At 49.5% G+C, this 11,922-nt stretch overlaps 1 protein-coding gene across 1 annotated transcript; it reads left to right on the top strand.

The window, feature by feature from the left end:
• Positions 1–2,297: 2,297 nt before the first annotated feature.
• On the top strand, positions 2,298–5,344 carry LOC125552848 (proteasome subunit alpha type-6). The gene is made up of 9 exons (XM_048716542.2): positions 2,298–2,561; positions 2,667–2,761; positions 2,943–3,024; positions 4,119–4,215; positions 4,300–4,358; positions 4,468–4,550; positions 4,663–4,758; positions 4,910–4,969; positions 5,054–5,344. Exons 1-9 carry the CDS (start codon positions 2,486–2,488, stop codon positions 5,144–5,146), a joined length of 741 nt encoding a protein of 246 aa, XP_048572499.1. The 5' UTR covers positions 2,298–2,485; the 3' UTR covers positions 5,147–5,344.
• The last annotated feature ends 6,578 nt before the right edge of the window (positions 5,345–11,922 follow it).

Below are 11,922 nucleotides of genomic sequence, written 5' to 3'. Positions count from 1 at the left end.
AAGACTTGTTGATGGTTGTGTCGCCTGGTGCCCTACAACTTTGTGACGGTCTAAATCTGCACAAGTTGTTAGGTTTTGGATGGAAGTTATTGCCCACATCGTATGGGAAACCTGCAAAGGAGCACCAACTTTCCTGCCAAAGCGATTATTGTTACTAGATTCCCATAAGCACCACATGAAAGGGAAGACATTTTCTATAGAAGCATGCGGATGACACGAATTAAGAAGAGCCTGAATAATCTCTACTAAGGAGCTGTGAGTTCGAGCGAGAATATCTGTTTCAATAAATCAGTGAACCAGATTGCTCTAGCAAAGTCACAGAGGTCATGCTAGCTCTTTTGCGTGTAGGAATAACCCTCCTTAAGGATTCTCGTCAGCTGGAAGGGTCGTCTCCTCATGGCTGCTGGCCGTCGAGTTCTCATCAGATGCGTCCTCACAGCCATGCCCATGTTCACCATCATAATTCTTCATGCTCCAAAGAATTTTTTTCAAGGAGGTTGACAAGGCGCGTTGGCGGTTCCTATGGGATGGGGACAAGGAGCTTACTGGAGGCCACCGCAAGGAGAACTAGCGAAAGGTGTGCTCGCCGCTGCTATAGGGAGGTCTTGGCATACATGATCTGGCTAAGTTCAGCTGTGCGTTGCGCCCGCGGTGGCTTTGGCTTGCCTGGCGGCAACCAAACCGGTCCTAGGATGGGACTCTGGCACCGTGCGACGATGCTGATCACGCTCTCTTCGCCTCCGTCGGGCAGTCAATATCGACAATGGTACCATGACCCTGTTCTAGCATTGCTGCTACATTGGTGGGGTTATGCCCCACACATCCCACCCCTGCCCTGTTCAAGCATGCTAGGAGGAAGAATAATGACGGTGGCGCAGCTCTACTGGACAACTCTTGGGTCAGTGACCTCTCTCACGGGAATGTTGTTGCCCTAGTTCACGAGTCCATTCACCGTTGGAGGGTGCTCAACAGTGCCATGATAACTTTGTAGACGGGCATGCAAGACACAATCATATGAAATGCGGCTGCCTTCGGCGAGTACTCTGCCCGATCTGCTTACACTATGTGATTCCCGCAAACAAATTAGTGCACCTACAAGACCATTCTCTTGAAAAAGCCTGGACAACAGGGAAGACAAAAATATTCTCTTGGCTGCTTCACCAGGATCGCCTATGGTGCAATGACATCGACGCAGCTGGATCAATGAATTTCCGCCGCTTCTGCATGAGAAAATCTTGAATCTTTAGTTCATTTGTTTTAGAGCTGCAACATGTCCGTGTCCATCTGGAACTAGGCAACTCTCTGGAAAGGATGAGTGCGTTGCGTCAAGACATCTAGGCTGCATCAAGCAACACCACTACATAGTATGAACCATCACCAAGCAAAGCGATCTATGTAGCAAGACAAGGGATCAAATCCATGGTCATCCTAATTTGCTGGGACATAATACTGGAGTTAAACAACGACATTTATAGAGGAAATGTCCCCTCTATCACAAACGTGATTAGGGCTTTCAGGTCAAATCCAGAGCATTGGTGCCTTGCGCGCGTCAAATGCATTAAGAGCCCATTCAGAGATTTGCTGTCAGATTATCCATTTAGCAGTCGGTCTAATGGCTTCTTTCATCACTTGTTTCATGCTATTCTCCTAAATCAATGAATGTGGATAGGATGCTGGATCTTCCAAAAAAAATGCCATTTTTCTCTTTTCGTAGAAAAAAAATGAAGGCTAAGAGCATCTCCAACAACATTTCTATTTTTGGCCACATGGCGTATTTAGGGCACAGGAGGGCAAAAATCGGCCTCCAACAACTGCCCAATCATGAAAGAAATTCAATTTTTTTGGGCTGCCCAAAAAAGAGGCTCCTCGTGCAACAAATATAGGGCAGTCGGGCGGCTGCCCAGAAACACGAGGCTGCTTCCGAACACCCGCCCGTGGCCAGAAACCCTCAGATCCACCCGCCCGGGCGGCCTCGCGCCATGGTCGGCTCCTCCTACCCCGCTGCCGACCTCGATATACTCGTCGCGACTCCCGCCCTATTTTAGGGCAGCGGTTGGAGCAACTTTGCCCTATTTCGTGCCAAAAAAACATTCTTGTGCTCTATTACAGGGCTGCTCTCGGAGACGGCACTTGCTCGTGCAAAAAAAAAGCGTTTTATGCCCTTATTTTTTTACTCTATCATGTTTCTTTTTCAAGAAAAAAAAAGAGATTGGTGTTGGAGGTGCTCTGAATTCCACTTCCACTCCCCCTGTGGAGAGCGAGACAGAGCTAGGGTCCGACTCGACCACAGGTCCCCGAACGGGCCGGCCCTTTTCCCTTCTTCTTGCGGCAGAAGGCAGCGCCAATAAACGCATCGGCGCCGTCAAGTCCCCCAGCCGAGGTCACACAAGCCCGCACCCGCACCCGCACAACAGAGACCCAGAGCAGGCGACACACCGCCCAGGCCCAGCTCCAGCTCCGGCGAGATCTCCGGCGACCCTTCGAGATGAGCCGCGGATCGGGCGCGGGCTACGACCGCCACATCACCATCTTCTCCCCCGAGGGCCGCCTCTACCAAGTCGGTGCGTGCCTCCCCAAACCCTAGCTTTCCTCCCCCCTAGTAGATCTGCGGGGGCGCCTGGCCCTCGATTCGTGCGGCGTCTGATCCGTCCGCCTGGTGTGCGCAGAGTACGCGTTCAAGGCGGTCAAGTCGGCGGGGGTCACCTCGATCGGCGTCCGCGGCAAGGACTCCGTCTGCGTCGTCACCCAGAAGAAAGTCCCGGTGAGTCGCCGTCCGCCCCCCCGGCCGATCCCAGCTCTCGCGCCGCCGTTGCTGGCCCGAGGAGCTTGCGAATTCGACCGCGCCCGATTTGTTTACTGCCGATACCTGAGAGGTTTACCTGTATGTATACCTGATGAAAGGCTGAATTTTTTTTGCCCCTGTGATGTGCTTCTGGTTGCAGGACAAGTTGCTGGATGACACCAGCATCACGCACCTCTTCTCGATTACCAAGTACACCGGCTTGCTTGCCACCGGGCTCACAGGTTTGGTCACTGTGCCTTGTTTTAGTATATATGCACTGTGTGATACTGATGTATTGTGACAGTAAACTGAATTCGTTTTAGATAACGGCGATGAATGGTTTGTTCTTTGCGAGTTGGTGATGGATGCTTGCTTTTGTGTGTGTTAGCTTTTGGTGATTTGATAATCTCTAGTACTAGCATTTTTGACACTTTGGAAGTAGACCACCATCATACTGTGACTGTCTGTGTTTTACTGTGCTTTCTTTTAGTACCGATGTACTGTAAGTAAATTCAATTATAGTCTTGTAGATAACGATGATGGATGTGTTTTTCTTTGTGAATTGATGAGTGAGGTTTGCTTTTCTGCTTGTTGGGCTTTCTGATTTGGTGATCTCGAATAGTATTTGCGAGTTGGCCAAAATAGACTCACCCCCAACTGTGGTTGTAGCTACGATATGAGCGCAGATAATCTGATGCTCTAGTGAAATTAAACTAAGCTTATGTAGGATTCTGTATTGGATTGTAGTAATCTGTATTTGTGAGAGCTGATGGTCAAATGTGGGACCATTTTACATGTGTCATGATAGGCTGGAAACAGTTTTCATTCTTGCAGGATCTGGACATGTTTTACTCTTAAGAGATAATCCCAAATCTTCTTGATTTCTTGTGTAAAGAATGGGACTTAAGGTTATTTTCCAGTGTCATATTGCTTGCTCTTGCCCAAAGGGCTATTAATAATAACCAGAGAAACAGTGGAGGGCTTTGCTAGTTGTTTATATTTTGGACGAGATACTGGATAGTGTATACTTATATTGGTATGTCTACTCTGTTCTAATTTCTACCCTTGAAAAATCTGGTATTTGTTTGACAGCCAATATTTTGGCATGTCAAGTCGCAGTGTTGTAGCATCAGATATCACCCACTACCCTTTCTTTCCTTGTGAGTGTGATGTAATTAGGGTTCTTTCTTCCTTGTTAGTGTGATATGATATGGGCCCTTTCTTTCCTTGCTAGTGTGATATGATTAGGGTTAGGCCTTCAGATTACTGTATTTACTTACACTCATTCCTTCTGCTGTTCATTGATGTTGAATATCCTTTTTTTTTTGTTTCCCAGCTGATGCGAGGTCCTTGGTCTCCCAAGCAAGAAATGAAGCAGCTGAGTTCCGTAAAAAATGGGGATACGAGATGCCTGTGGATGTATTAGCAAAATGGTATCACACCTTATCCTTATCCGAGTTCCTTTTTGAGTTACCGAAGTGGCAGCTATAACACTGCATGTTTGATTAATATTTCAGGATAGCAGACAAAGCACAAATATACACGCAGCATGCATACATGAGACCCCTTGGTGTAGGTTAGTACTATCACATTTACATCTGTTAGTACTATGATGTTGTAGTGTTAGACCAATTAGCTTAATGCCTATTGCCCACCATAATCATTTTCTTTGGTATGTTCTTCAGTTGCCATGGTCTTGGGTTATGATGAAGAGAAAAATGCTCAGCTCTTCAAGTGTGACCCCGCAGGTCACTTCTTTGGACACAAGGTATACAGTAATTTTCTGCACTGCACTATATTATTCCTCAATTCTATACCCAGCCAAATGCTTAATCTTTGTCTTGTGTGTAGCAAACCACTAACAAGTTCTTGTTTTTCAGGCAACTAGTGCCGGACTGAAGGAGCAGGAAGCAATAAATTTTCTGGAGAAGAAAATGAAGGATAGCCCGCAGTTCACATATGATGAAACTGTTCAGGTAAATGCACATCTTCTCCTCTCAGGCAAACAACAGGCTCTGAACTAGGGTGTTCTTATATTACTGAAGCTGATTCATTCTTAGCTTGAAGAGATATTTTGTGCTCTTTCCTTTTGGTACTCTCCACTAATATTTTATCATGTGCTCTCAGATTGCAATTTCTGCATTGCAATCTGTTCTGCAGGAAGATTTCAAGGCTACCGAGATCGAGGTAAATTCACAAGTCCCCTTTTTTCAAGTTAAAATTTCTGTTCTGCAATGTGTGGTGTTTATATCAATACCTTGTGATCGGCAGGTCGGTGTTGTGAGGAAAGAAGACCGTGTCTTCCGGTCGCTCACGACAGAGGAGATTGATCAGCACCTAACAGCCATTAGCGAGCGCGACTGAGCTATGAGACTGTAGCTGTCAATGCACCATAAACTGTTATTTTGTTTCATAGCCAGCCAAGAAACATTCAGTGAATCATTTCATGTGTAGCAAGAAAGACGGGCATCCACTCTGCCATGTATTAGTTGGATCATCCTTTGTGTGGTTGAATTTGCTACGGTTTAATTTGATGTTGCTGGCAGTTGCATGTTTGGGCTATTTCTATCGTCTTAACCTGTCTCAGATTATGTGGTGCCGCAACGGATTTTGAGATTCAAGTTTGGTCATCAATTTAGCCAAGGAAATAACCGTTATGGTCTTGCAATCTTTATTTACTTAGATTAGAAAACACTGCCACCTGCCGAGGTATAATATGGTTATATTTATAAGTCACTATTATCCAACTAAAGCCCAAACTTCCATTTTTCTACTACTTTTCTCTCTGTGATTGTTGTGTAACAAGCGAGTTTCTATAATGTTTGTTTGGCATATCCCCACCAAACCCAGTGACCTTTCAAGTTGTGGTTTTGCACTGTTTACTTATAGGTGAGTTTCAGGTTTTGCAATGTGTACTTATAGTTGAGACTGTTACCCAAGTTGTGGTTTTGCAATCTTCGCTTAGAAAAGAAGTGAATAAACGTCCCAACCTGCAAATATACAAATGCATCTACAAAGACAAGCAAGTGGACGCTTTATCCAGCTCCACTCCCCGGAGCACTCCCTCCACACCTCCCTGATGGGTTGGTGGTCCGTGGTGGCTTGGTCCGGCAGGGTCTTCAGGATGCTCTGGGCTTGCGCGCTGGCGGTGCTTCGGCCAGTTACTGGGAGGTGTAGCAAGTGGCAACTGCTGCTCCGGTTTGGTGGTGGTGTGTTGGAGATGCCGTCTCCGGCATAGGTGCTCGGCTCCCCGACGAAAGTCATGCTTGACCTCGGTCTGGGCTGGTGGCGAATGACGCCTTTGGGTGTGATTTTTTCTTGTTGGAGGCGCCATCGAGGGGATCCGACACCTCTCCTCGCTTCAAGTTCTTATCTCCCGGCGAAAACCGTGTGCAATGGTGGCGCCATCGGTGTCATTACTTTGTTGGAAGCATTGCTTTGGAGTCAAGTCTGATACAGGGAGCACTTGGTTAGTGGTGGTGCGGTGGATCTGAAGTGGGCAGTGTTTGGTGAGCTTGGAGCCGTTGGTGGTGCATCCGTCTGGGGCCGGTCGTTCGGTCGACGGGAGTGCAGCAGGTGCACCCTTCGGCGGCATGTCCGTCGGGGGCGATGGTGGTGGGCACTTGGACCACACACGACTTGCATGCAGCGCCAGGCGAGTCACATTGGGCGCCCTCTTGTGATCGGAGAGGCACATGTCCGCTCCTCTTTCGTCAGACATGTCGTCTCTCTCCGGTGACGGTGATGTCGTCTAACATGCTCGTGGCGGCCTTGTCCAAGACGACTGAGCGGTGCTCTCTGGCGAGATTGAAGCGAAGTCGAAGTCGTCGGGCCGTGTGCCCGATGGGATGTACGATGACGCTGCTTTTGTCTCTCAGTTCGTGTTGTGTCGGCCATTAGGCGTTCGTGTATGTCCTGTTGTGCTCTTTGTAAAGGTTTTAGCTCGGTTTTCCTTAATTAACCGAGCATCGGTTTCTTTACCGCTTCCTCTTAATGAATCATAGCAGCTCTCTTGCTATCCTTCAAAAAAAAAACAAGAGAAGCATCTCCCTCCCCCGGCGGACGGCGAGCCGGCCGGTGATTGCAAGAACACACGGCATGAACAATGCTTACTTAGGATTGAGTTGAAACTGTTACCCAAAACAACTGAACAAACGTCGTACAAGCCAAACGACTCAAAAGAAACTTGCAGGGGCTCGCTCCCCGGCGACCAGCATCTCCTTCATCGCCTCGGCGGACCTACCTAACCCTCTGGCGACGGGCGGCCCGCCGGTGTAGTCCATGAGACAGTCGAGGTGAAGAAGCACATCGTAGGCGCGCATGGCCAGCCGCCCCTCCCTCGGCCTCGGCTCCTCGATGCTCAGCTGGCCCGTGAGAGGAAGCTCTCGAAGACGTCCATCCACACCCACACTCCTGTGTTTTGATTTTTGGCCGAAAAAAGTGGATTTCGGCCGAATTTCGGCCATCTCGGCCTGGGGTGAAAAGTATATTTAGGCCGAAATTGCTTAAATTTGGCAAATTTTGGTCAAATCTAAGTCAAATTGCAGTCAAATTTTGGTCAAATTTCAGCCAAATTTTTTGAAAATGGCCGAAATTCGGCCATCTCGGCCTAGGGCGAAAAAAAGCTCAAACCGAAAATCAAAACACAGCCACGCTCTCATGCATGCCGCGTCCTTGGCCGAGTCCGCCGAGTCGTCCCTGCGCTCAACAATGGCGGACGGGCCGAAGAGGCCGGCCACCGTCCCCGCCCGCCACGCGCGTCTCGGCACCCCCTCCAAGCAGACCCGCACCCTGTGGCACAGCCTCTCCGCCCTCGCCCGCCGGAGCCGAGTCCACGGGGAGAGCATGAAGGACGCGCGCCCGAGCAGGAGCGGCCCTTGCAGCCCCATCGCCTCGTTGCGGGTGGACGCGTCCCGGAAGACCACCAGGAACTCGCCGGGTCCCAGGGCCGACGCCTCGACCGCCCCTTCTTCCACCCCGAAGCGCGCGGCCAAGGCGCGCGCCACCTCCGACGGCTCCGGCTCCGGCTCCGATTGGAACCCGACGATGACCGCCACAGCCCCGCGGCGAACCAGGTCCCGCTCTTCCGTCGCCATGGCCACGGCGCGCGGTGCCAGTGTAACACCCCGGATATGATTTACCCAATATGTACTCCAACTCTTGCCGTTTCCGGCGTTAAGTTATTTTATTTTCTCGGGTTCGGGTTTTTGTCTCCGTGTGTTGTTGTTGTTGTCATGCATCTCATATCATGTCATCATGTGCATTGCATTTGCATACGTGTTCATCTCATGCATTCGAGCATTTTCCCTGTTGTCCGTTTTGCATTCCGGCGCTTCGTTCTCCTCCGGTGGTCATTTCTACCTTTCTTTCGTGTATGGGGATTAAACATGTCCGGATTGGACCGAGACTTGCCAAGCGGCCTTGGTTTACTACCGGTAAACCGCCTTTCAAGTTTCGTACCATTTGGACTTCGTTTGATGCTCCAATGGTTAACCGAGGGACCGAAAAGGCCTCGTGTGTGTTGCAGCCCAACACCCCTCCAAGTTAGCTCAAAACCCACCAAAACCCTCTCCATCATCTAGAGCGTTCGATCACGATCGCGTGGCCAAAAACCGCACCTCATTTGGACTCTCCTAGCTCCCTCTATGCCTATATAAAGACCCCCTCCTCAAAATTCGCGGATCCCCTCTTCCAAACCCTAGCCCCGCTTCATCCGCGCGGCCGGACAACGTCCGAGCCGCACCGGACACGTCCGCCCGATCCGCCGCCGCCAATCCCGCGCTGCCACGTGGCGGGAACCGCCCCACATCGCCGCCGGCGCCGCCAGCCCGCGAGGCCCGCCGCGGGCCCCCGAGCCCACTCCCTCCGCGCCGCCCGAGCCTGGCCCGTCCCCGCCCGAGCCGGCAGGCTCCTCTGCCCGACGTCGCCGCACGCCATTGCCGGCCCCACCGCGCCGGCGAGGCTCCACCGCCCGAACCGGCCACTGCTCCGCCGCCCGACGCCCCGTGGCCGGCGTCCGTCACCGCCGCTGTCCGCCTCCTCTCCATCCTCGTCCGACTCCGGCCGGCCATCGCGGCCACGAACTCCGGCCAGCTCGCCCACCGGCGTCATCCCCGCTCCGGCGACCTCCGATTCCGGCGAACCTCGTAAAACGCGCCCGGCCAGATCTGGATCTGGATCTTGCCTCGGTTGACTTTCCGTCCCTAACCCTAAATATTTGGCTATATTCATCGCATCGTAACTTTGCATCCGTCGCTCCGTTTTGGGCATAGCATATCGAAATGTTCGTCTCAGAGAGCACATCATTTTCATTTGAGTTTATCTTGATGCCCGAAATGCTGTTAGAAGAATGCTATTTGAGATAATTGTCAGATGTGCTGCTCCAATTAGATATTTGTCATTTTTGCCATGATTATTGTGTGCATGATATATCCCTGAGCTCTACATGAGTTTTGTTATATGTTTTGCCATCTATCCAGAGGTGCAACCCATGTATTTTTGTGATGTGTGTGGTGACTAGCACAAGCTTGCAAAGTGGAGCATTCATTAATGCTGATTTCAGGGACTTAGCATTTCCACTAAGTCCTTGGACTGTTTATCTCATTATGCCATACGTTCATGTTGTTTGAGTTTGCACGTGGTTGATTGTGTCCTTGTTGCTTGTTTGTCTTGTTTGGGTAGAGCCGGGAGATGATTTTGCTAACGAGGAGCCCATTGAGTTTGCTTTCGAGGGTCCAGTCAACTCTGACAACTTTGCAGGTAAGATGATCATACCCTCGAAATTACTACTATCTTTGCTTTGCTAGATGCTCGCTCTTTTGCTATGCCTATGCTACGATGCCTACCACTTGCTTATCATGCCTCTCAAATTGCCATGTCAAACCTCTAACCTACCATGTCCTAGCAAACCGTTGATTGGCTATGTTACCGCTTTGCTCAGCCCCTCTTATAGCGTTGCTAGTTGCAGGTGAAGATTGGAGATCGTTCCTTGTTGGAACATTATTTACTTGTTGGGATATCATTATATTATCTTGTTATCTTCATGCATCTATATACTTGGTAAAGGGTGGAAGGCTCGGCCTCTCGCCTGGTGTTTTGTTCCACTCTTTCCGCCCTAGTTTCCGTCATACCGGTGTTATGTTCCCGGATTTTGCGTTCCTTACGCGGTTGGGTGATAATGGGAACCCCTTGATAGTTCGCCTTGATTAAAGCTTTTCCAGCAATGCCCAACCTTGGTTTTACCATTTGCCACCTAGCCTCTTTTTCCCTTGGGTTTTCGGAGCCCGAGGGTCATCTTATTTTAGCCCCCCCTGGGCCAGTGCTCCTCTGAGTGTTGTCCAAGCGAGCGATGTCCGGGGCTACCAGGGGCAACTCTGGGCTGGCCTACCCGACGTCTGACTCATCTGAGTGTGCCCTGAGAACGAGATATGTGCAGCTCCTATCGGGATTTGTCGGCACATTCGGGCGGTGTTGCTGGATTTGTTTTAACTTGTCGAAGTGTCTTGTAGAACCGAGATACCGAGCCTGATCGGAATGTCTCGGGAGGAGGTTTATTCCTTCGTTGACCGTGAGAGCTTGTCATGGGCTAAGTTGGGACTCCCCTGCAGGGATTTGAACTTTCGAAAGCCGTGACCGCGGTTATGGGCAGATGGGAATTTGTTAATGTCCGGTTGTAGATAACTTGAACCTTAACTTAATTAAAATGAATTAACAGTGTGAGTTACCGTGATGGTCTCTTCTCGGCGAAGTCCAGGAAGTGAACACGGTGTTGGAGTAATGCTTGCCGCAGGTTGTTCTCTAGTTATTCGTTCGCGCTTTGCCTCCTCTTCTCGCTCTCTTTTGCGAACAGGTTAGCCACCATATATGCTAGTCACTTGCTGCAGCTCCACATATTTACCTTACCTTACCCATAAGCTTAAATAGTCTTGATCGCGAGGGTGCGAGATTGCTGAGTCCCTGTGGCTCACAGATTACTTCCAAACCAGATGCAGGGCCTGATGATTCCGTTCCAGATGACGCGTTTGAGCTCAAGTGGGAGTTCGACGAGGACTCACGCCGTTACTACGTGTCTTTGCCTGATGATCAGTAGTGGTGCCCAGTTGGGATGATCGGGACCGTGTCGCATGTTGGGTTGTTCTTTTATTTTGGCGCCGTAGTCGGGCCATGAGTGTTTGAATGTTGTAATGCTATTTATGTACTTGATTGACGTGGCGAGTGTAGGCCAACTATGTATCTCCCCTTTTATTATCTATATTACATGGGATGTTGTGAAGATTGCCTAACTTGCGACATTGCTTTCAATGCGGTTATGCCTCTAAGTCGTGCCTCGACACGTGGGAGCTATAGCCGCATCGAGGACGTAGAGTTTTGACTCTTCTCTTCTCAAATTTCACAAAAAAAAATTTTTAGGATCACGCGGGTATCTTGGAATCGTTCTGATGGTTTTGTGACGAGAACATTGTTCTTGGTGCCTCCTGTCTTTAGGGGTTGTGGCAGTGTCCCGGGGAGTTGAGCTCCGAGGTGTTGTCGTCACAAATTTATCGTTGCAGTTCTGGAATACCTGAGTTTAGTACGCCGACATCGAAAATCTCTTTTATGCAGTTCGTTGGTGAGATAACCTCGACGCCACCCAATACTGGGGCGGGAGTTCGGGAGTATCGCCATAACTTGTATAACGGATGCTTTTCGAAGGTTGAGGTAGATGGTTTCTGAAGTTTTTCTCGGTTATGTGTTGAAGGATGGATACAGCTGGATGTAGGATTGCTAGATTTGGGTGAGATATTATGCTTCCCCTGTAACCCCAACACCTGATTGCATAACCGGAAAGGTTCAGGAGTTTCATAGGTGGGGATTCTTGTAGCTCTAGTTCTTCTTCCACGGATATTTGGTTTGAGATTGGGATTTCTTACCGAGTATTCGTTCTTGATCCGTACCTTGTTGATTTATTCCTCTACCTAAATTCTAAGTGGCTTCTCAATTTATGGATATGTGACCATTTCAAGTGGAATGCATTCGTTCTTATGTTCGGATGTGAAGACTTTATGTTGCAATTTCAACCCGTTTGGTTCAGCTTCATTTTATCTGTCAATGTGCTAACGGTTGTCACCCTCTTCAGGATGGCTCCCGCTAAGAGCACCAAT

This window comes from Triticum urartu, chromosome 4A (assembly GCF_056163025.1).
Source record: "Triticum urartu cultivar PI428250 chromosome 4A, HENAU_Tu73, whole genome shotgun sequence".
Taxonomy (NCBI): Eukaryota; Viridiplantae; Streptophyta; class Magnoliopsida; order Poales; family Poaceae; genus Triticum; species Triticum urartu.
This window is presented reverse-complemented; position numbering and strand designations above follow the sequence as displayed.

What these genes read in the sequence shown, in the direction of transcription:
- LOC125552848 (XM_048716542.2), top strand. Translation starts at nt 2,486, where the DNA reads ATGAGCCGCGGATCGGGCGCGGGCTACGACCGCCACATCACCATCTTC. An exon ending in GCTTGCCACCGGGCTCACAG is followed by an intron (nt 3,025 to 4,118) that starts GTTTGGTCACTG and finishes TTTGTTTCCCAG; the next exon opens with CTGATGCGAGGTCCTTGGTC. An exon ending in CATGAGACCCCTTGGTGTAG is followed by an intron (nt 4,359 to 4,467) that starts GTTAGTACTATC and finishes TATGTTCTTCAG; the next exon opens with TTGCCATGGTCTTGGGTTAT.